At 52.9% G+C, this 24,025-nt stretch overlaps 1 protein-coding gene across 18 annotated transcripts in view; it reads left to right on the top strand.

Annotated features, from left to right (window-relative positions):
- The window catches only part of SCRIB (scribble planar cell polarity protein), a 104,244-nt gene that overhangs the window by 13,015 nt on the left and 67,204 nt on the right, over positions 1-24,025 (top strand). For all 18 annotated transcript variants that reach the window (XM_027717176.2, XM_027717175.2, XM_027717172.2 and 15 more), the window contains exons 2-15: positions 6,331-6,448; positions 6,682-6,760; positions 8,128-8,217; positions 8,854-8,910; positions 13,951-14,014; positions 15,594-15,668; positions 15,754-15,898; positions 16,247-16,365; positions 16,993-17,192; positions 17,908-18,074; positions 18,645-18,769; positions 19,941-20,066; positions 20,695-20,916; positions 21,421-21,738. In XM_027717176.2, coding sequence (XP_027572977.1) covers positions 6,331-6,448; positions 6,682-6,760; positions 8,128-8,217; positions 8,854-8,910; positions 13,951-14,014; positions 15,594-15,668; positions 15,754-15,898; positions 16,247-16,365; positions 16,993-17,192; positions 17,908-18,074; positions 18,645-18,769; positions 19,941-20,066; positions 20,695-20,916; positions 21,421-21,738 — 1,905 coding nt within the window. The remainder of the gene's footprint in view (positions 1-6,330; positions 6,449-6,681; positions 6,761-8,127; positions 8,218-8,853; positions 8,911-13,950; positions 14,015-15,593; positions 15,669-15,753; positions 15,899-16,246; positions 16,366-16,992; positions 17,193-17,907; positions 18,075-18,644; positions 18,770-19,940; positions 20,067-20,694; positions 20,917-21,420; positions 21,739-24,025) is intronic.

Raw genomic sequence — 24,025 nt, 5'->3', positions numbered from 1 at the left:
TGGTAGCTCCGTGCTGGTGTCTGCAACCTGTGGGATGCCTGCCTGGTGCTGCTCTGGGCTGGGCGAGGACTGGGGTGGCTGGTGCTGTTCTCTCTGGCAGGGCAGGAGGTGGCTGGTGCAGCCAGGTTTGGAGCAGGGCAGTCGGTTCCCCACGCAGGGAATGAGAAAGGGGTGCAAGGGACCTGCTGTCCCTGCTCAGGAGTGGAACATCTCCCTCTCCTAACGCTGGCCAGTGCCACCTCCAGCACCACCTGTGCTGCTGGGGACTCGTCATGACACAGGGGGACAAGAGGCCAGAAGCTCATTTCTGAGTTGGGTGGGTGTCTCCTCCCTCCTGGCAGCCCTCTGCTTTCCCATGGGCCAGAGCTGGAGCTATGCCCTGACCTGACTGAAGTACAGGCACAACACCACCTGATTCCTGAGCTCCCTGGGGTCGAGGACCTTTGTGCTTGTGCCTCTCGCTGGGTGAGAAGCCCTGCAGTGGGTGTCAGGCATCCTTGTGTTATCAGGGGAAATCATGTCTGGGATAAGCACCTGGACATCAACGTGTGAGGCTCTGGACTGCCCCAATGCCAAGGTGTTCCAGCTCCTCAGCAGGAGCCAAAGGTGAATCTGCAAACTTGTGTTTGCTGCTACCAGTGTGTCTTGTTTCCATAAACTGGCTGAGCCTGTTGCTGTTTCTCTGGGTAACCTCAAATCCAACCACACTGTGCTGCGTGGGAATGTTCCTCAGGCAGGACTGACCTCACTACCGAGGGTGAGTGAGGTACAACCAGGGTGGCTCTGCTCAGCTGCTGCAGGATCTCACTCTGAAGGGGATGTTTTGGGCACAGTTTTGGCTGTCATAGCATGATCCTGCTCTGGCCAAACCGACTCCAAAGGCAGTGCTCTGAATCAAGAGGTTCATTAATAATTGTACAGGATTTTCATCCTTTCTCACTCCTGCACAGATCAGCCAGTTGGAGTGAGTCCAGAGGAGGCCATGGAGATGATTAGAGGGCTGGAGCGCATCTCCAGTGAGGAAAGGCTGAGAGAATTGGGATGCTTTAGCCTGGAGAAGAGAAGGCTCTGGGGAGACCTTACTGCAGTTTTTCGATAGCTACAGGGGCTCCAGGAGAGCTGGAGAGGGACTTGGGACAAAGGCCTGGAGTGACCGGACGGGGGGAATGGCTTCACACAGACAGAGAGCAGGATTAGATGGGGTATTGGGAAGAAATTTTTCACTCTGAGGGTGGTGAGGCCCTGGCACAGGTTGCTTAGAGAAGCTGTGGCTGCCCCATCCATGGAGGTGTCCAAGGCCAGGTTGGACAGAGCTTGAAGCAACCTGGGCTAGTGGAAGATGTCCCTGCCCATGGCAGGGGGTGGGACTGGGTGGTTTTGAAGGTCCCTTCCTTCCGAAATCCTTCTATGGTTTGGCATCCCAGAAGTGCCATCACGTAACTTCCAGTCAAAACAGGGTCCAGCACTGAAAACCCCTTAATGGATGTCTCAGTTCTCCAGTTAGGGGAAAAAGCAGCACAGTAAGGACAAAGATGGGTTTGTAGGGGGGAGCTGTGTGACTCGTGGGCATGCAGTGGTGACTGGGGGATGTCACTGGGCAGGGTTTGGCACGTCAGGGGCTCCACATGTTCTGCTGGTTCCCTCCCTTGGGGTGATACTGGCCACACTCAGTATCTGTCTGGCAGCAGCAAGGGACATTTAAGGGTTTTTATTTGGTTCTGCAGGGGCCTGTGAACCACCAGAGTTGCATGGCTCCCTCTGCATACAAGGACCCTTTTACCTCTTTGAGGATAATTATTTGGTGGACTTCAGAGGCCCAGAGGAGTTTTGGATCCTCCATGGTTGGAGGTTTGACCAGAAAAAGGCTTGAGCAACCTGCTCTGGCCTCATCCTGACCCTGCCTTGGGCAGGAGGTTGGACTGGAGATCTCCCAAGGTTCCTTCCAACCCGAATTATTTCGTGGATCTGTGATAAAGGTCTGTGATATATAAAGGATTGGAAGGATATTACATCACTGTACCTTTTGACTGAGAAATCCATGGATCTGTATTGCCTTTTTTTTTTTTTTAAAGATTGAAGTAACTGAATTTCATTTTGGAACTTAGAGAAAACCCTTGAATGACTTCTGTGTTTGCCTGCGTTCAGCACTCAAAGGGCTGCTGAGGGAGGATGTTGAAAACCTGCTGCAGAGCCTGGATTTTCTGCCTTCTTTTTTTTGCTATGTTGTAATTTTGTGGAGCATTTCTTATCTTTTGGCTTATGGTGATTTACAGACTCTTTATACCTGTCACTAATTAATGACTAATTACTGTATTTCCGATTGGTTACACTGTGCTTGCTCTGCTCTGGGTATTGTAAGGGTTTATGCCCCTAAATCTTACTTGCAGGACAGTTTTGTAGCTGCTTTCCATCTTATCCCCCCTGTGAACACCCCCATGCTCCAGGAGTGAATATCCTTGTAATACATCCTTGATTTACAAAGACTTCTCCCACCAGTTACCCAACTACTGTTATATTAGTATGCTCTAACCTTCAGCTCTTTTGAATTAGTGATAACTTCCATCACACTCTACGCTGCAGGATTCCAGTGAGCTGCAATCCTTCTGTGCTGCTCCAGGATTCCAGTGAGCTGCAATCCTTCTGTGCTGCTCCAGGATTCCAGTGAGCTGCAATCCTTCTGTGCTGCTCCAGGATTCCAGTGAGCTGCAATCCTTCTGTGCTGCTCCAGGATTCCTGTGTGTTGGAATCCTTCTGTGCTGCTCCAGGATTCCAGTGAGCTGCAATCCTTCTGTGCTGCTCCAGGATTCCTGTGTGTTGGAATCCTTCTGTGCTGCTCCAGGATTCCTGTGTGCTGCAATCCTTCTGTGCTGCTCCGGGATCCTGTGTGCTCCGGTGGTTTTGGAATCCTTCTGTGCTGCGTCGGGGTGCTGCTCCGGATCCTGTGTGTAGGAAATCTCTTGTGCTGCTCCAGATTCCCTGTGTGTGCAATCCTTCTGTGCTGCTCCAGGATTCCTGTGTCTGCAATCCTTCTGTGCTGCTCCAGGATTCCAGTGAGCTGCAATCCTTCTGTGCTGCTCCAGGATTCCTGTGTGTTGGAATCCTTCTGTGCTGCTCAGGATTCCTGTGTGCTGCAATCCTTCTGTGCTCTCCGATTCCATGGAGGAATCCTTCTGTGCTGCTCCAGGTGTTGGAATCCTTCGAATCCTTCTGTGCTGCTCCAGGATTCCTGCTGTGTGTGGAATCCTTCTGTGCTGCTCCAGGATTCCAGGATTCCTTCTGTGCTGCTCCAGGATTCCAGTGAGCTGCAATCCTTCTGTGCTGCTCCAGGATTCCTGTGTGTTGGAATCCTTCTGTGCTGCTCCAGGATTCCTGTGTGCTGCAATCCTTCTGTGCTGCTCCAGGATTCCTGTGTGTTGGAATCCTTCTGTGCCAATCCATGTGGGCTTTGGGCTTCTGGGCTGCCAGGAAACAGGGAAAGATTGGGCTTACCTTATTTCCTTCAAACTTCTATTTTTGATCTTCTCTCAGTCCAGTTTGGACTCTGAAGGGTCTGAGTCAGGCAGATTTGATGATGTTTTATTTTATATATCAGAAAACACTGAAGTTAGGGGAGTTTCACCTTACTGGAGACATTCAGTGTGGTGCTAAATCCAGAACTTGTGCTTTGCCACCTCTGGGAAATGGGCTGAACTTTGATTAACAAAAGGGATAATTGCCAGTCTCCAGAGACACAGATTCAAGGCTTCACTCTCAGTTCTAGTGACAATTTTTAAATTAATTTGTTCTAATTTTCCAGTGTCACAAGTGAATCTCCTGCGCAGCCCTTGCTTTGGGAGTTGGGCCATTGGGCTGACAAGCTGAAGTCCCCAGTTCACAGAATAACTGAGCTGGAAATGACATGGAAATTTGTGTCAGAGACAGCATTTGCAGCTCTTGGTCACATCCTCTTGCCATCTTTGGCAAATATAAAATCTGAATTCGAGCATGAGAACACTGTAATTCTCACATTTATTTTTTGTGCCCACCACTGATGGCAACTGGCTTGTTTTATTTTTTGTCACATGTAAATATTTTATTCAGGTCCAGTGTAACTGACTCTGGCAAGTGGGATGTGGCCTCCTCGGTTCCTGCGTGGAGGGCTGTGCCCAGCTCTGGTGACAGTCTGGCAGCACTGGGGGGTTTGGGAGAGTTTTATTTTCTAATTATTATTAAAAAAAAAGAAAAGAAAGAGCTGGGTGAGAGAAAATGCTGTGTGTAAACGCTTCCCAGATATATTGCTGTGCCAGGTATGGCATGGGTTTATTCCAGTTTATTCTAAATGTTATTTGAAAGTGTGCACGTCTGTTCTGAGGCTGCCTGAGCCCATAGGCAGAGGCACTGCAGCCTGGGCTGTGCATGTTCTGTCCCAGTGGTTATTTTCCAACGTGCAGCCTCTGGCAGGTCAGCATGATGTCTTGCCTGGAATTTCCTTGCATTCTAAAATTAGGAGAAGGCTCTAGGAAACAATAGCAAATCAAGTCTCTAAACTCCTGCTCCCCCTGAACCTTTGTTGTCATTTAGACTTTCACCCACTTCCTTCTCACCGAGCTGGTTTGCATTAGATAAACTAAGTTAAACTAAGTTAAGCAGAGCCCACGATGGTCAGTGGTGAGAGGGCTTATTTTTCATTTATTTACTCGTTATACAATTGCTGTGCTACTTTGGGCCACCAGGAGTGGGAGTTTCCTGTCGGTGCTGTTCGTCCCAGAGCACTTTGTGTGTCAGGGGTGCTGTGGAAGCGGGACAGCTGCAGGGCACTGCTTTGGTGCCCTCAGACACACTTGTGCCCAGCAGCGTGTCCCGACGGGGATCTGGGAGCTGCAGAGTTCTGATCTGCAGCAGAACCTTCTCCAGGTACACCACCAGGCCCCAGGGTTGTCCCTGCTGAAGGGGTGAGCAGCTCCATCGTGCTCTGCACCTTGGGGGGTTATGTTTGCTCCACCTCTTCATCCTCACCCCTCCCTTGTCTGCTCTGTGCTCTTGTTCTCTGCAATGTTGTGGGGGTCCCACCACCCCACACCTCACGGTACCTCCCGGCTGTTCCTGGGGAGGTCTGTCCCAGCAGCTTTTGTGCAGGTGGATACCTGGAAATGTATCACACTTGAGGAGGGAGGTTCGGAGCTCATTCTGGTTTGATCCCTCTCAGCCTGTGCTGCATGAGCAGCCCTGACTCTGTCTGTGTTTCTTGACCTGTGAGTGATCTTAGGGTTCCCTGTGCTGCTGTGACCCCCTCCCTGCCTCTGCCGAGGACAGACACAGGGTGATGTGGATTAGAAGTGGCTTCTGTGTGTCACTGCACAGACCTGAGTTTGTTCCAGGTCACTTCTTAAACGATCTCATTTTCTGCAAGTGGCCCCAGGTTGTTTGTTTATTATTCCCAGCACTCCAAAACAATCCAGGAAATGCAGCAAACACCCCAGCCCTGGTTCCCATCCTGTCCAGGATCCGACCTCCGGCAATGGTTAGAAGCAGCTGCAGGATTTGCTCAGTTGATAATTACAGTCCATTGTGTTTAGAGAACTCACCGGGCCTGGTGGTGTCTTGGAGGAGTGTGATTGATGGATCGTGGAACTTGCCATCTGCAGCAGATGGAGTTATGGGAGCCAGGGTGGGTGTGAAGAGGTTAGGTGTTGTGAGGCCCCTTCCAGTCACCATTCCTATGGCTGTTGTGTTTGTAGAAAGGAATTTTCTTTCCTTCTCTAGTTTTGTGTTACTTGGGCTGGACAGCTCACCTTGGCCTTTTCCATCCGGCACAAGGGGCACAAACACCCTCCCTGATTGTGAGGGGGCCTGCCACTGATGTCCTGATAAAACATCCTGAGCAGCAGATGTGTGTGATAGCGGGGGCAGCACTTTGGACTGGAAATCTCCCTGTGTTTCTCCCTGGCTGGCTTGCCTGGACCAGACTCAAACTCGAGTGTCTGTCGCAAGCTGCTTTAGAGTGACTTCCCCGTGGTGCTGGCTTTGAGAGCCTGAGGCAAACTCTTATTGTAGGAAACAAGGAATGTCCAGTTTGTATCCTACACGGGAGGGAGAAGAAGAGTGAGATAACAAATGCTAAATGAATGATTGAGCTAAACTCATTTATGCCTCTATTCTTTCACCATCATCCCTTGTAGCCTTTCGTGGGGGCTCTCATTCATGCAGTGACTGCCCTGGGAGGGCCTGGCCAGGACAGGGGTTATGGGAGCAGCCAAGTGTCTCAGGGATGGCCCTCAGGCTTGTCCTGAGGTGGGGAGATTGGTTTCCCCCAGAACTGCTGCTGACCCAGTTGTGTCCTCTCTGTCACAGCCTTTCTTCAGGCTCCTGAACCTGCGCAAGCTGGGCCTGAGCGACAATGAGATCCAGAGGCTTCCCCCCGAGGTGGCCAACTTCATGCAGCTGGTGGAGCTGGACATCTCCCGCAACGGTAAGGCTGGAGCTGGGCGGGAGTGGTGCCCAAGCCCTGCAGTGCTCCAGTGCCCTCTGGCTGGGAGAGGCAGTGCCCTTTCCACACCCTGTGGAGCAGTCCCTCGGGGATCCTCAGCTGTGACAGTGAGGTCATCTTACCGTGGCTCAGGCTGCCATCTGTACCTGCTGTCCCATTTTCCACATGCTAGGCTTTTCTCAAGCCTCTTTTGTTCTTTCACCTATTTTTTCCAGACATTCCAGAAATTCCTGAAAGCATCAAATTCTGCAAATCCCTGGAAATCGCAGACTTCAGTGGGAATCCTCTCTCCAGGTAAGAAGGCATATGTGACCAATTAGTCCAGCTGAGAAGAAGAGTTGAAGTTGCTTATTCTCCCTGGCTTTCTCTGGTCTTCATCTTGTTATTGTCTTCCTGTGAAGCCAAGGCCTGGGATCGCCCTGCCTGTGCCAAACCTGCAGGTGTCTGCTCTCCTGGTAGGCGAAACACTCGGCTCAGGGAGGAGCTGCTGTGTGCTCTTTCCTCTGCAGGGCCTGTGCCTTGGATTGATGAGCCCTTAGTTGTACTGGTGTCAGTGATGAGGACTTTGCTCCTGGAATGAGTTTGTTGCTCCCTCCCCATCCCTTCACTGTGGTCACAAACCAGAATGAATGTGGGCTGACGCTGCAGAGGAGGAAAGGCCCGTGTGGTGCTCTGCCCTCTCGGAGCCCCCTTTGTGCCCCCTCTGTGCTGCAGAGGAGGAAAGGCCTGCATGCCGTCCTTTGCTTCCTCTCAGCCCCCTTTTGCCCCTTCTCAGTCCCTTTTCCCTTCCTCTCTTATTCAGAACTGATGACAACTGTCTTTTGAACCCCCTGTTAGGTTGTTTCCCTGATATCTCAGCGCCCCGAGCTGTGCCCGAGTGGGAATCTCTGCCTTGTCTCTCAGTCCTCTGTCTCTACAGTTCTTAATCCATAATGTTTGGGAATTCAGTGTGGCTCCCCTGCCTTGATGAGCCGTGGTTTTGGGCACTGGTGTTTTGCTGCACTGTCTGCTGGGGTCCCTGCAGGGGCCACTCAGGCCCCAGGTGCCCCCTGCACTTTGTGCTCAGGGCAGGTGCTGCCCAGGTCTCCCTTTAGGCAGATTTAACTTTGCTTCCCTCCTGTGGTCCTGGGACAATCCAGCACTTCTTCACTAGGTGTTATTTGTCAGAGCCTTTTCCTGGCCCAGGTTGGGATGAGTGTGGGGAGACGGGGGCTCCAGGGGCTGCCTGCAAACAGCAAAGGAATTTCTTCCTTCAGGATTTTTCCCTGTTCTGTCACACCTTGGAGCTGTTGTGATGGTGCTTGGTCCCAGGGAATGCTGCAGTGAAATATCCTTTGTTGGGCACTTGTAGTGCTTGGGAGCCCTCTCTGCTTCCAAGTCCAAATGATCCCATGGCATGATTTAGTGTGGGATTCATGCTCGAGTACTGCAGAGCTGAGTTTGCACACCTGGACAGGTAGTGTCTTGTGCAAGGGGCTTTTGTGGTCTTGGGAACAGAACTTGTCCTGCATCAGTAGCCAGACTCAGCGTTGGTTCCTGCCTGTTTCCTTTCCATGTCTTGATACTACTTGGGAGCAGACTGGCTTGGGGGAATTTAGGTGTTTTGGGGCATTCAGTGCTTTGTACACAGGATTAATGGAATTTTGTTCGTGCTCTCACAGGCTTCCTGAGGGCTTCACCCAGCTCCGGAGCCTGGGCCACTTGGCCTTGAATGATGTGTCCCTGCAGAGCCTCCCCACTGACATTGGGAAGTGAGTATGGCCCTGTCCTGGCAGCGGGGAGAGGGCTGGGGTGGGGACAACACACTTGTGGGGTGGGGACTGGCAGGACCTGGAGGGATGAGCCAGAGGCAGCTTTGCACCAGTGCTGGCAGTGCTGTGTGGGCACCCCTGAGCCTTGGTTTGATAAAAACCTTTCTACAAAGGTTCCTGTCCTGGCCCCAGCAGCTTCTCCTCCGATTCTTCTCACTATGTTCCCAGGGCCCAGGTGCCCATTTCCAAGCAAATGATGACTTTGGAATTATTTATGCTGCTGGAAAATGGTTCCGTGGGACTTTGCCCATGGGGTACAGTGCCCTTCCCATGGGATTTTGCTTTCCACACTCGAGGGATTTTCCCTTTTTGGGCAGGCAGTCCTGTTGTGATGGCGTGTTCCTTGTCCTGAGTGTGGGCACAGTGTTGTTCGCCGTGACTGCACCAAGCGCTCGCCTCCATCAAAGCCATTTCCACCCCCGTTGTTTTTGTTCCCCCATCTCCATCCACGTGTGCACACTCATGCCTTGTGCAGGACACGAGGGGTCATCCCAGGGGAAGGGAGATGAGCAGCTCCTTGTATCCCTGCAGCCCTGTTCAGTGAACCTGGCTTTCTCGCTCCCTTTTCTCTTGCAGTTTGGCAAACCTGGTGACTTTGGAGCTACGTGAGAACCTGCTAAAGACTCTCCCCACGTGAGTGTGTGTCTGGGGGCTGTAGGAGGCTCCTGCCTCATCATTCTTGCTGCTTCCTTAGGGACTGATTCCTCAGGGACTAGTGCAGGCTCTGGCACTTGGCTCGGGAGGGCACAGGCTGGGCATCCGTCTGGCTGAATTTCAGTAAATTGGGGTGAGGAGGGAGAGGATGGTGCAGGGCTAGAGAACAGGGAAGGATGTTCAGAGCCTCTATGCAATCTCTGTGTCAGGATTGATTTGTAATAGACAGGGTTCCCCAAAAAAGCTTCTGGAAATAGTGAGAACCATTTTTCCTGGAGAGGTGGAGCAGACAATGGATTATTTTGGAAAAAGAGAGAAAACTGTACGAATATGGGCATAGGAGGAGCTCTGTGCACGGTGAGGTTTATGGTTTGAAGAGCAGCAGGATACAGCTGAAGGTACATTTTGCTTCTGACATCTGTTTTGTTGGGTATCCCTCCTGGTTGTTCTGGATGGGATAACTGCCTTCCCTGCAGCAGACAAAACATAAGCCAGCAAGAGAGAAGAGGTAAGTGTTGTTAAATGTTTCAGAGTTAGGGACAGGGATGAGTTCCTGGTAGGGGACCTGGTTAGTGCAGGTGGATGGACGTGGAGAACTAACCAGTCCGTACAATAATCTCTGCTTTGAGCCATGACAGTCGTTTGTTCAGTTTTCTACCCTCCATCAGCTCTGTCAGCTTGTTTCCTGCCTGCTTATCCATCCCACTGATGATTCCCCAGCTTTTCCTGTTGGTAGGGATTCTACCTGACCCTTTTTTGAACAGCAACGTGTTTTGGGCCACACAAACTCCTCCGTGAAGGTGTGACACATGCAGTTGTTATCACCTGTCCTCAGGGCTCTCTTACTGTTCCTGGTGGGAATTCAGTTCAGCTGCTGCTATTTTTCCCCTTTGCTCCTCTGGTTTATTTGAGGGAGAGGGCAAGGGAGGCAGCTGGTGATCCTATGTTGAGGCATTTGGGGCTTTAGTCTGGCTGGTGTGATGGCCATGCCTCCCTTGGAGGTGCTGCTTTGGCTCAGGCTCATGCTCTTCCCGAGGTTATTTCCCTTGGGACCTGCAAACACAGGCTTTATGTGGCACCAGTTGTATCTGCTTGTAGAATTCCTGCGGCAGCTTCAACTCAGAGGACAAGACCCTTCTAAAAGGAGCTAAAAGGACCTGCCCTGGTGTCATGGTTTGAGATAGCCCCAACATCCAATTCCCTAGCTCCATTCCCCCTCCCACATCTCAACCTAATGTGAGATGGGTTTTTCCAGACAAAACACACCAGACTCAAAGTGGGGGAAAGGGAATATATTACAATGACTGTACAAATAAATACCATATCACATTATACACATGATCACAAACTATCTCTACCATGACATATGTATTTACAATGGATCAGATCTCTTCTCCCCTCCAAATAAAAGTCCAGGAGGGAAAGAAGGACAGATCCCTTCCAGTCCTTAAACAGCAGCATCTTCTGAGGCAGCAGGTTTCTTCTTCTCATGCATGCAGCAGCTGATAGCTGGCTTTCTGCCAGCACTCCACGAGGGAGGTATCCAAGCCTCTCTCTCGGCCCCATCGCCTCACAACCGAGGGGTCTTCCGTGGACTTCGTAACCCCAGACAAGGTCGTTTCACCACGTCATATCACGAAGACACAGGGGGGTCTTCGTGACGGTCTGGTATCTCTTGCAGGGCCTCTGTGCCCTGTCTCTCAGGCTGCCACCGTGGCAGCAGTGCGAGGGGGGGGAGAGCCAAGGTCAACTCCCCCTGCATTCCTCTCGGAGCTCTCTAGCTCCTTTCTACAGTGCATGTCGCACTTCAAGGCTCTTTCAAGTAAGAGTCCATCATCTTCCTCCTTCCAGGAGGTCTCAAAGGAGTTTTGGGGATCTGGTATCAGTCTTACCCCCAAGAACTCTGTAGCTCTCAGCTGCTGGCTCTCCTTTCCTCGACTCTCCTTCCAGGAGTCTCCTCTGCAGTGCTGCATGTTGCTTCTGCTGCTCCTCCAGTTCAGGTCCTTATCTCTGGCTCTCTGCCACCGTTTCTCTGGTCAGCGTCGGCTGCTGCTCTGTGCCCATGGAGAAAACATCTCCCGGCATAACTACAGGCACCTAGCCCAGCTTTATGCTGTTCCAGGTCCCTGCAGCCCCCCAGCCAGGGGCTGGGAGGGGGCCAGAGGCCCCAAGGGGCTCAGAGCCCCTACCTCGTGGCTCTACAACATGGCCACCTCTCCTAACACCAAAACTACAACTCTTCTTTTCCGGTCTGGTTGTGGTATGTTTACATTTCTGCAGGAGCGTCCATTGGGCAGAACTTCAAAACTTCCAGGGGTTTCCACCCCTTGGGGTCTACCACTTCTCTTAGCCTCTGGGGAAAACAAGGTTCAAACCACTACACCTGGTCAGCTCCCAGGCCTCAGGTCTGGTGGTTACACCACATAGAAGCACAGATCAGAATCACACGATCACCTTGCTCTGGTGCCAGAGTCACCAGATCTTTTCTGCACAGAACTTGTCAGCAGTGATGCTGTCACAGAAAGGTGATAGGAAGGGACCAGCTGAGATGGTCCCGTGTGGAATATCACCACAGGGAGAAAACAAGAGCCAGAGCTCCTTATCATAGAATCCCAGGGTGGTTTAGGTTGGGAGGGACTTTAAAGCTCATCATGTTCCAAGCGCTGCCATAGGCAGGGACACCTTCCACTAGATCAGGTTGCTCCAAGTCCCATCTGGCTTGGCCTTGAACACTTACTCCAGGCTGAGAGTGAGCAAGCAGGAGGAGTTTGGGTCCTGGTGTTGAGCCCCACTGCTCTCTGGGCCTGTGCCTGGGTGTTCATACAGGCAGGTACCACTGCTGGGTTCCACCGTGTCGGTGAAGAGGTGCGGTAGCTACGTCCAAAGCTGGGCTTTCAAACTGCACTGAAGATGGTCCCAATGGCTTTCCACCATCTCAGAACCAGCAAGTGTTTGAAGTCTGAGAATCCAGTCTGTGACCAAAGCCCTTGGGTCTCCGTGGAGAACTCATGCCCAGTGCTCCCATGTTGCCCTGTGGTAGATCAGGGTGCCATGCACCAAGATACTTGTAGTGTGCTATGAGGTGTTGGAGTTTTTCACTGGAAGATTAGTCTGGGCTTGATACTCATTCTGCAGTGCAATTCCAGCTGCTTTTCATCTTTCTTCAATTCCCCACATTTTATTTTGGGATGACTTCCAAAAGTAGGAAATGGATCTTACAGGCCAAGGCAATTCTGATCAGATGTGTCAGTCAGATATGAGATCACAGTGGGCAGCCAAAGCCATGTCAGTGGTACTGTCAGGTTCCCTGCCCAGGCCTGAGGCTCTGGTACTTACTCTGGCTGCCCATCATGTCCAAGAACGACTAAATGAGTCCAGGTGACCTTGCCAAAGAGAAGAATGACTTACCCAAATGGCTGGTGCTTTGTTTTCAAGGTTCCTGAGCCCAGTGGGTAGATGGGCTTCAACACTGAGAATTTGGGATGACATAATCCATCAGTGTCGTTTTGGGATTTGTTGTTTTTGTTCAGCTCCTTGAAATATCCAGCTTGCAGTGACCTTTACTTGCCAAAATTCCATTTCATTGGTCAGTCTTCTGCTATCGACTGAGTTCTGAAACAATTCAGCTTGTACAGCTGAGAGTCACCCCTCGTCTCTCCCACACAGATGGGACACAGCCAATGACTTGGGAAGGGCAGCTCTCGGTGGTGTGTTCTCATGGAATAGTGGAGGGTGATCTATACTGAGGCCTTTTGCCAGTCCTTATACATCAGCGTGGATTCCACAGCTCACTTGTCCCTGTTTTGGGAATTCAAGCTGTGATGGTGCAAAGGGACAGTCAAGGCTGCATCACCTTCAGAGCAGTCAGAATCGATGTGCAGTCGTGGTGAGGGAGTGCTGTGCAACAGGATCCTTTGGATGATTCTGTTGATAAACCTTTGCTGGAGTTAATGTCATGTCTCAAAGTCCACACTGCATGCAGTAGGAACTTGCTTTTCCAGCATAGCCCAAACGTTTTTACAGTCTGGCCCAGACAAGGCAGCTCCCTTTTATTGCAGCCCCAACAGCCTTGGTTTGGGTGGTGTTGACAGGTGGAGCTGTTTCCAGAGAAATATGAGGATTTCTGGTTTGGGACAGTTCCTTAGGAAGAGAATAAAGCTGTTCCTTGCTGGGGGAGTGGGCAGGGCTGGGCTGGCAGCTCTGCCCTAGAACACAGTGAAGGGCAGCAGCCCCCCTCTGGGGAGGTGGGGTTGGAGCTGATGGCTCAAACTCAGGAGTGAGGACACGTGAGCACCTGGGCCATATCAGGTAAACCCACTCCTGGGTTTGTGGGACTGCAGGTCTTGTCCTTCCCCAGGTGTGATGTGTGGGGTGCTTGGGATGTGTCCATGGGCCACTAGTGGGGACAAAGCTGTAGGTCCTGTTCAGTGTCTTCATAGTGAGCTTCTGTCTGTACATCGTGACCTCACCTGAGACATCATGCCACTGTTGTCTTCCCTTCCTCTTCAGCAGCATGGGCATCCCGTTTGGGGAAGCTGAGGTTGTTGAGTTTGTCATTCCTCCCTGTCCCTGCAGCTGTGTTCCCCTTGCCCCCCAAACGTGTCTTGTCGTCTGCCGAGTCCCTCCTGTTACCTGTCAGTCCATGCCCAGGTCCCTGTCCTTGCTGCAGGAACGGGTAGTGACGTGAAGATGTGGCTGGTCATCTGTTATGGTTTTGCTCGAAGCGTATTTTGTGGTGGGAGGGGGAGAAGGCAAACTGCTATCGGTGAAACTGGCTGTACTGGGACTGCTGGTGCCTCTAAACTCAACTCCTTGGGGCCGAGGGTCTGGCTCGGGGAAGGTACCAGCTCCCTAAACTGCTCGGCTCAGAGGGACTGTGAGAAAGGTCAGGATTGCCCCACCTGCTTTAGGAGTTATTAGAGATCACGTGATTTGTGTGATGCGTGTCCCAGATGTTAACCTTCCGCTCTTTGTTTCCTGTTTTATCTCTCTCCCCTCTCTGCCCCCTGTGCCTTGCAGTTCACTCTCCTTCCTTGTCAAGTTAGAGCAGTTGGATCTCGGTGGCAATGACCTGGAAGTACTGGTAGGTGAGGGCTGGTGGGGAGGGAATGTGGGTGGTTGGTAGGGGCAGACCCTCTGTGCAAGCAGGTGGGTTTTCACCTGAGATGCAAAGAAATAGACCTACAGGTTGTTTGGGAAGATTCTGATTTGCCCAGCATGGCCCAGTTGTTCTTCCCAGATTAATGTTCTCTTCATGTGTCAGCCCTTGTGTCTTGTGCCCTGCTGGCCTCACACACAGCTCGCTCTGCCCTTTCCAAGTTCTGGGGTGGTAATTCTTCCTGTCTGGCTGCCAAGGATCTTTCCGAGGAGCCTCTCTGGTGCTTCCCTTCTCCTCTGTCCTGCACTGCCCCCAGCTGTTTTTCTTCTCATCCAGCTTCCTACCTTTCTCCTTTCTGATTTGATTTCTGCCCTGTGAGTGCTGGGCCATTCCATGTTGTCCCTGGCAGTAGGGGCAACCCAGTGTGGGGGTTGTCTCCATGGAGGGCTCAGTGTGTGGAGAGCCAGGGCACAGTCTCAGAATTCATCTTGTCTGGGTATTCAGGGACACCCAGTGACATTCTGTAACTTTGCAGCTGTGGATTAAGCTGTTACTGGATCCTGCTCTTCATGTTCTGGAATGGGTTTTGGCAGAAAACCATCAAAACTGGGAGGCAAAGGGGTTTGTGCAGCTTTGCTGTGCAGAGGCTGAGCTCACCTGTGAGAACAGGTGTCTGACATGTGAGCCACACTGCAGTGGAGCAGGAACTCCAAACCCAAATGCTGATCAGTGGGGGGGGTTTTGGGGTATGAACATATGTCTGCCATGGCTGCTGGTGCCGCTGGGTTGTGTTGAGTTGGCCAGTGGTACCCGAGTGTTTGTTTCCATGTGTGAGAGGGGGAAGACCCATTTCATCTGTAAGGCCAGAGTTTCCAACTCCCTAGAATCATGGAATCATTTAGGTTGGAAAAGAACTCTGAGACCATGGAGCCCAACTGCTCCCTCAGCACTGCCAAGGCCACCACTGCCCCATGTCCCCAAGTGCCACATCCACATGGCTGCTAAACCCCCACAGGGATGGAGACTCCACCTCTGCCCTGGGCAGCCTGTGCCAGGGCTGGACAGCCCTTTCCAGTAGGAATTTCCCCAATATCCAACCTGAACCTCTCCTGGCACGACTTGAGGCTGTTTCCTCTTGTGCTGTCCCTTGTCCCCTAGGAGCAGAGCCCCACCCCAACCTGGCTTCACCCTCCTCTCAGGGAGTTGTGGAGACCAAGAAGGTCCCCCCTGAGCCTCCTTTTCTCCAGGCTGAGCTGCCCCCAGCTCCCTCAGCCGTTCCCCATCAGACTTGTGCTCCAGATTTAGTTCTTGCCTTGCCCACTGCCAGACAGTCCTTCTGTTGCCTTCCATGTTTCCTGTGGGACCTCCTGCAGCCAGTGGGCTGCCCCAGACATTCCCAGACATCTCTGCTTCTATCTTGTAATAAACTGTCCAGTGGATGGTCTTGGGAGGTGTGAGAGCCAGAACAGTGCCTGGCTTTGCAGAGTGTGGTGTATTTGTAGTGTCCTCAAACAGCTTCTCCCCGTGGAAGGGACTGATGCCATCACTGTCCCGTCTCTTACAGCCGGACACTCTGGGCGCGCTCCCAAACCTGCGCGAGCTTTGGCTGGACCGGAACCAGCTCTCGGCCCTGCCTCCGGTGAGTGCCATTTGAGGCCCTCGCTCACCCCTCTGCCTCTGCCCCAGCTGCTCCCTGGAGCTGTGCTGTCTCCTCTCTGATCCAGGAGCTGGGCAACCTCCGCCGGCTGGTCTGTCTGGATGTGTCGGAGAACAAGCTGGAGCAGCTGCCCAACGAGGTCAGTGGGCTGGTGGCACTGACGGACTTGCTGCTGTCACAGAACCTGCTGGAATGCATTCCGGATGGGATCGGTGAGTGTCACGGGATGGGGACCACTGCAGGACTTCACTGCCTGGACAGTGCTTCTGGGGGAGCTTCAGGCAAGAGTGTGTGTGACAGAGAATTAGGGCTTTGTGGGCACAGGTACAGTCACTGAGAACAGAAGCAGTGGGTGATACAAGTGGGCAGAACTCTCCAGGAGAGTTCAGGTACTTCTTCTGCATCAGGCGTGGATGAGGCCTGTGAACAGGCCTGGTGGGAGGAAAGGCAGAACCTGTGTTGTTGGGTTACATGATCTCTGATGGGATCATGGCCAGGTGAGTGTAGAACAGCATCCTTTCCCCTGGCACAGCTCACACCTAACTTGTTGCCCTGGCCAGGTCAGCTGAAGCAGCTCTCCATCCTCAAGGTGGACCAGAACCGGCTGACAGACGTGACAGAGTCAATTGGGGACTGTGAAAATCTGTCAGAGCTCATCTTGACTGAGAACATGCTGACGGTGAGTGCAGGGCAGCCACCTGCCCCTCCTGTGCTGTTCAGTGTAGCCACCTGCCAGGGATCCCTTCCCTTCTTCTGCCCTCCGAGCTGGATTCCTGAGTGTGTTCCAGCTGCTTCCATGCAGAGTTTCACCGAGCTCACAAGGTCTTGGGAAGACCCTGGTGGAAGCTGCTTTCTCTCACTGATATTTTTTTTTTTTCTTTCCTCTGAAAAATTCTTTGGGATGGCTGGGTGCTGGGATTTCCAGTCCCAAAGCCCATCCAGGCTGCACTGGCAAGGGGGTCGTGGGATAGTTTGATTGACAATGGCCCTGCTGCAAACTGCCCATGATTTGACTGGTAAAACACAAGGATTGGGAATGGGCAGATGAACAGGAGGAAAGTCTTGACCAGTGGGGGTCTGAGTGTGGTGTGCTGGGGGGAAGAGTTGGCATGGATCAGTCTGTAAGCCCAAGGGAAAAGCAGTCCCTAAGTTGTCCTGAAGACTGTTATCCCAAATGAGTCTGCTGGGACAGGAGACAGCTTGTTCCCCAAACTGTGCCTTTTAGCCTTCCCCAGAGGGCTTTGTGCCTTTTACCTCAATTCTGCTGCTCTTTCCTCTTGCAACCACTGACTCGGCTCCTTCCCAGGCCTTGCCCAAGTCTCTGGGCAAACTGGCCAAGCTGACGAACCTGAACGTGGACCGGAACCGTCTGACGGCGCTGCCGGCGGAGATCGGGGGCTGTGCCAACCTCAACGTGCTGTCCCTGCGGGACAACCGCCTGGCACTGCTGCCCCCCGAGCTGGCCAACACCACCGAGCTCCACGTCCTGGATGTGGCTGGGAACAGGTGAGCAGCAGGAATGTGCACGGGCTAGCAGGGGTGTTCCTGGGCAGGCTGCTGTGAGGGAGATGCTGGATACATGTGGATCCTGGGATCTGCAGTGTGGAGAAGCCCAGGTTGGCTGCTAGTGGATCAACCTTTGCCTGGGAAGCCCTTCTCTGTGTCACCTGAGCACAGGGTGGAGATAACACAGAAGTGTGAGGGCATTTTGCCACGTGTGAAATAAAGATCAGGGGAAATTCCTGGCGACTGACTTCCTTCCTGCGGATTTTGTGGTCTGTGTCTGTCATCAGTCCCCAGGTGATCGGTGCCAAAGCCTCATTCATGGTGTGCAGGTACCTGGGAGCTGTTCTGAGTTCTGCAGGTTTGGGCTGCAGTTCTGTTTGCTGGGGCTGGTATTTTTGGGAGCAGTTGGAAGCTGACCAGAGGTGCTGTAGAACGCTCTGTACACTGGGCTGTGAAAGGATTGTTTTTCTGCCTCCAAACCCCTCATTTCACACTTCTGGTGGGAGTTGTCCTTGGCTAAAGGCTGGTGAGGGTGGGTTACTGGAGCCCAGTCCACGACCATGAGCAGCACAGATCAGCTGCTCCAGTGGTGCAGGAGTGAGGGATCCATAGCAGCTTAGCTCTGTCTCTCTGTTCAGATGGGGCAGCCTGGAGCTGAGGTGAGTTCTTTCCTGATCAGGTGAGTTTAACAAGCAGTTGTTCTTCTCTTTTGCAGGCTGCAGAACCTGCCCTTTGCTTTGACAAATCTTAACCTGAAAGCCCTGTGGCTGGCAGAAAACCAGTCCCAGCCCATGCTGAAATTCCAAACCGAGGATGATGAAAAGACAGGAGAAAAGGTTCTCACTTGCTACCTTCTCCCTCAGCAGCCCTCTCCCAGCCTGGGTAAGAATCTGTGTCACAAGCACTGGCTGCAGAGCCATGTGCTCCAGAGGGGGCTGAGGCCTTGAACCTTCCTCCCTGCTGGGTTGGACTGTCCCTCACTGTGATTCCTGTAGCAGGTCCAGGCTCCTGAACAACTGGGACACTTTTCCCAGGCAGAGATTGTTAAAACTGAGGAATTGCTTCTCTGCCAGGTGATAAGGAAGCTACAGCCTTGTCTCTGAGTGTTCTCCTTTGATCTACTGACTGAGCAGTTCATTACCTATTGTCCTATCACCACGATATTGTGTCAATACTACGGATTCCTGCCTTAATCCTACATTTCTCCTTACTTCTTGAGTAAGGAGCACTAGAGCTAAACCATCAGGCCCTTCTGTAGAGGTGGCTGTAGATCTGGTGGGAGATGTACAGAAGGTGACAGGAGCTGGAGGCCACAGCCTTTGTCCTCAAGGCCTCTGATGCCATGGGCAGATACGGCAGAAGTGCCCTAATGGGATGAGCACTGACTTCCATCCAAGCCTGGAACCCTGCCCCTTCTGAAAGGAGCTCCCACTGTGTTCCCTCTCTCCCCAGAGAACCTCCTGCAGAACAGTGTGGATGAAAGCTGGACAGACACCAACTTAAACAGAGTCAGTGTCATCCAGTTCCTGGACGAACCCAAAGGAGATGATGAGGAGGAGTCTGGAGCTGAGAGACGGGTAAGAAGTTCCTGGAGGCTTGTTGGCTCCCTGTGGAAACACAGGCACAAGCTAAGCTTTCCGACTATGGGGAGCCACTGTGGTGTCCACATTTCACCCTGTGACACTGCTGCGGGCACGTGTGAGATTTTCACAGCCCAAAGGGCATTTGGTGCCCTGAGGAGCCAAGCAGGAGTGAAAGGGAATGAATTCCTTGGGAGCCGTGGTGCAGGATCTCGTTTTGAGGCTGTCCCATCCACGGGAGTGGAGCTGTAACACTGAAGTACCCAGGGAGCACTGGGGATGTCCAGAAATCCCAGTAGAGCACTGTCAGGGCAGGGTTTAGCTGACCCCTGTCATGGGGAAGAGCTGCCCAACCAAACCCAGGCCATCCCTCTCCCTCCAAGCACAGAGCCAATGCAGTCTGTGCTGTGGGAATCCTGTTAGTAAAGTACTAAATACTGTAGGCAGCCTCAAAACCTGCAGGAGATCATTGTGCTTTCAGTGCAGATGCAAAGGACAGGATGAAAGTTTGTTTTCAGCGAGTGCTCCGGGGGTTTCAGTCTCCTGCAGGATTTTTTTTTCCTTTTTATCTTGTGGAAAGCCATTTTTGAAATCTGAATCCTGATGAGTGGTGTTTGCAGCTGTCCTGGCAGCATGTGTGTACCACTGGCATTGGGGAGTTTGGGGTTTTTTTGATTGTTTTTAACATTTTTATTAATTTTAGAGTGCTGGTTTTCTTGACTCTTGCTTGGGATGGAACTTGCTAAGCAGCACCAGTTCTGGTGCTTTCGGGCTTGGCAGACTCCAGAGGGATTAGGAAGATATCCCAAGAAGATTTCCTACCTGTGTTCTGGAGGGGTTTCAGTGTCAATGATTTTGCATTTACTAAGCCTGAAGCACCATTTAAAACTTCCTGTCTCCATCGTTCCTCCCAGTCCCTCTATCAGATGGAGAGCAGGATGATGTCCAGAGGCAGCTGAGTGTTCCCTGCCTCCGTTCTTTCCCCATCCTTCCCAGCCACAGGCTGTGTGAGGCCTGGAGCAGATCCTGCAGTGGGACACGTTGCTCGTGTCTGGCTGAGGCTCTGGCTCTCTGATAAAGGTGTTAGTTACCTGCAGGGGTTCGTTCCTGAGGCCTGGCACGCACTGCCCAGGCTGGAATCCCTTTCCTGAGGGTTTCCCTTCGGCAGGGCCTGCAACGCCGAGCCACCCCTCACCCCAGCGAGCTGAAGGTGATGAAGAAGGTGATCGAAGTTCGGCGTAACGAGGTGAACGCCGCAAAGGCCGATGCTGACCTCAACTCTCCGAACTCAGAAGTGAGTGCTGGTCACTGGGCGATGGATAACCATAGAAAACATGGAATCGTGGAATGGTCTGGGTTGGAAGGGACCTTACAGACCATCCAGTTCTACCCCTTGCCATGGGGGGCACCTTCCACTAGGAACATGTAGAGAATCTGGGGAATGGAGAGTCAGAAAGGACTGACTTTGGGGAAAGATTGGGAGGGACTGAGAATAGATTGTCTGGATTCCAAGGGTTGGGAATCTGCCTTGTGGTGTCAGGACAGGCCACTTAGATAGAGGAATAGATGGGACCAGGAGACAGGGAACGGTAAGGGGAACTATGTGTGAAGGTGCCACTTTTGTTATAGCACAGGGAGGGAAAGAGAAGGCTCTGATATTCCCAGTAAGGAATGATGGGAATGGAGCACTTGGAGAAGGCACCTTGCTGCCCCGGTGGGATGCTGAGAATAAATGCCTACACAGGAGGTGGAATGAGGTGGACCCAGATGTAATGGAGGAGGCTCAGTAGGGGAAGCCTTGGGCAGCCTGAGGGAAAACTGGTTCTGTTGGTGCTGGAGCATTCCCACCTCACACCAGTCACACTGCATGGCTCCGTTTGCTGCTCTGGGGTCCATCCTGACCATCCCAACTGTCCTCTCAGGAGAAGAGGCTGAGTGCCACGTCGAACCGCAGTGAGGACTCCCACGTGTCCACCAGCACTGCCTCTGCAGACTGCAGGGCAGAGGAGGGGGACCGGGGCTGGCCCAACGGGCAGGTGCCCAACGTGCGGGAACTGGAGAAGGAGGCGAAGCCCAGAGCAGAAGAGGAGCATAAGGAAGCTGCTGGCCAGGAGGAGGAAGATGTGGAGGTGGAATACAATGAGGTAGGAGCCTGGGAACTGCAGCAGGGTCATGAGGAAAAGTGGAAGGACGTGGAATTTTCAGAGGAAGTGGGAAATGGACGTACAGGTAAACGGGTGTGGGATATGGGCATCACTGGAGGCAGATCCAGGGCATGGAAGGCAGCACAAGCTGAGATTGGGCAGCCTAAGCTGAGACTGAGGCAGCCTGTGGGAGTTGGATCCTTGGGAGACTGGGCTGGACAGTGTGGGAGCCTGACAGGGGATATGGGAAAATGGGAGTGACAGTGACAGGTTTGAGTGTCCTTCATCCCTGGAGCTGACAGAAGCGTGTCTGGGGGAAGGAGTTGATATGGAAAAAGGCAAGGATGGTGCAATAGTAACACCTTTCCTGCATGTCCCTGAGCACACGAGCAGTGAAACTGGCTCTGCCCAGTCTGGGAGGGGGGACACGTGGCCAGCAGGTTCTGCACTGCCACACATCAGTTACCTGAGGCTCACGGCCTGTCTGGGGCTTTGCCATCGCAGCCCACTGTACACTTTGCTGAGGACACACTGATACGGAGTGAGGATGAGGATGAAGATGAAGAGCGACCATTCCCAGTGGAGAAGCAGAGGCTTATCCGCAAGGACACGCCCCATTATAAGAAACACTTCAAGATCACTAAACTGCCCAAGCCAGAGGCAGTGGTGGCACTTCTGCAGGGGCTGAACAGCGACGGGGTCCCTAAAGAGGAAGAGGAGTTGGGAGGCTGCAATAACAACACAGAGCCCGAGGAACAGGAGGAAGCATGGGATGAGGATGACAGGAAGAATGGAGCTTTGTCTGCTCAGCCGTCCGTGAAGGTAAGGTCTTGTGGGGAGGGGGAAGGTCAGAGGGGTGCACACCTGCCCTCTCCTCCTTTGACCTGCCAGGCAGGCTGATGTTGTCCCGAAGAAACCGCTGGCAAGAGGCTCCAGCACTTGGGGATGTGCTGGGGGTGGGAGAGCTGAAGCTCGTTCTGGGGCTCATAGGGTTGTCCAAGAGCTGTGCCGTGTTGCTGTTTCTGACTCCTTCACTGTATCAGGTCCTTGCACTCTCCCTGTCCTGTGTGATGTTCCCTGTGCTGCAGGAACAGTTCTCTGCCCCATCGCTGATGGGTTCTGCTGTTCCTTCCAGCCACCTCCTCGCTTGCTGGTTGTTGCCCCTCATTCACAGCAGGATGGGCTTTATCCCTGGGTGGATCCAATCTCAGACTGATGTTTGGGCCACTGACACTTGGCTTGCTGCCACAGTGCTTCCAGAGGGGAGCCCAGAGCATGCCCTTCCCTGTGCTTCCACCAAAATGGAGCCCGATGGATGCTGTGTTGGGATTTAGGGGAGCTTGTGCTCTGGAGCTGTGCCATGGGGCCATGGTGGGCCTTATTGGTCATACTGGGGCTGATGAGATTCGAGGTCCTTGACTCTGCTCAGCCGTTAGGGACACACAGAGGTTCCTGCTTGAGGAAGTTCGTCACAATGGAATAGGAGTACACGGATGAGGAGCACTGCATGAGGCTGGAGCAGTTCTCCCCGAAGCTGCTGTGAGGTGTATTTGGCAGGCAGGGATTAGGATATGGTTGAGTCTCCATCTTAGTCTGACACCAGCAAATCTCACAGGTGGGATGTGGGTCTCCAGACATAGAAGCTGCTGGAGTAAAACCTGTTCCTGCTGTAACTGCACGTGCTCCAGACTGCCAGGATCATTCCCACCCCCAGTGGAGCTCAGATTGCCAGGGGAAAGTCCTTGCCCTCACTTTGCTTTGGAGCCTTTTCCTCCGTGGGTGTTTGCCCTGCTCTGCCTGAGCTGATGCAGCCCATCCCGTGCTCCCTAGGGATGAGATGTACAGTCTCCCTGTTGGTGAAGTTCCTCAGAAGGAAAAGGAGTTGCTGCTGCTTGTAGGAATGTATGAAGCTGTCCTGAGTCCCTTCATCCAAGATCTGCTGTGCTTGGGAAACCCAGAAAGGTTTTTTAGCCAGGGACTTGGAGCTGAGGAGGCGCTGAAGCTCTGGCAGAGCCCACGAGACCTGTCCAGGTGTGCTGTACCTGTCAGAATTACCTTGGTTATGGGCTAAGCCTTCTGCCTGGGAATCAGTTCTCCTTTCTGTGGGGCTGGGTTGGATGCCTGCTCCATGAAGGCATTTATTAGCTGCCACCTGAGCTGCATTCCAAGAGTGGGGATGTGGGGAGCAGCGTCCCTGTGCAGGGGAGGCTCAGGTAGGAGGTGATATGTGCATTGAAGAAGGAGGCAGGGCAGGCTGTGCAGGAGGCTGAATCCTTAAACCAGAGGGTTTTGTTGCCAAGACAATTGGTTTTCAGAAGAAATCCTAAGGTTTCCTGCACTTGGGAGCAGGATCCTGGGTGTCTGACAGGATGCACTGTTTCACCAGAGAAAGGCACCGGTGCAGTTGGGTTTGGGATTGCTTTTTGCTGTGCAGCAGCTGGTGGGACCACAGGCTCCTTGGTGCTTTCTCCTGTGTTTAACTCTTCCTCCTTCCTGGAATAACCTGGTACAGAGCAGGGTGAGGTCAGCTGATGGTGGTCAGCTTGGGGGTCATGGCCTTGGGGTGCCAGCACAGACAGAACCTTGGCTTAGGGGGTGCCCCTGGGCCCGAGCACAATGGCACTCAGCATAATGGGAGCCCAGGAACAGCCCTGGCACTGCTGAGGTGGTGGGCAGGAGTGGGGTCAGCTCTGGAGCTGTGGAGGTCAGGAGTGACTCTGTGAGTGGGCTCAGCTCTGGAGCTGTGGAGGTCAGAGTGACTCTGTGAGTGAGCTAAGCTCTGGAGCTGTGGAGGTCAGGAGTGACTCTGTGAGTGGGCTCATCTCTGGCGCTGTGGGGGTCAGAGGGACTCTGTGAGTGGGCTCAGCTTCCAGAGGGCTGTGTAGTTCAGCGGGGTACCTGTTGAGTGGCCTCACGCTATGGATACTGTGGAGGTCAGGAGTGACTCTGTGAGCTGGCCCAGCTGTGGAGCTGTGGAGGTCAGGAGTGACCCTGGAGCTGGCCCAGCTCCAGAACTGTGGAGGTCAGGAGTGACTCTGGAGCTGGCCCAGCTGTGGAGCTGTGGAGGTGAGGAGTGACTCTGGAGCTGGCCCAGCTGTGGAGCTGTGGA

This window comes from Pipra filicauda, unplaced genomic scaffold (genome assembly GCF_003945595.2).
Source record: "Pipra filicauda isolate LSUMZ 115617 unplaced genomic scaffold, ASM394559v2 scaffold619_size212394_pilon, whole genome shotgun sequence".
Taxonomy (NCBI): Eukaryota; Metazoa; Chordata; class Aves; order Passeriformes; family Pipridae; genus Pipra; species Pipra filicauda.
This window is presented reverse-complemented; position numbering and strand designations above follow the sequence as displayed.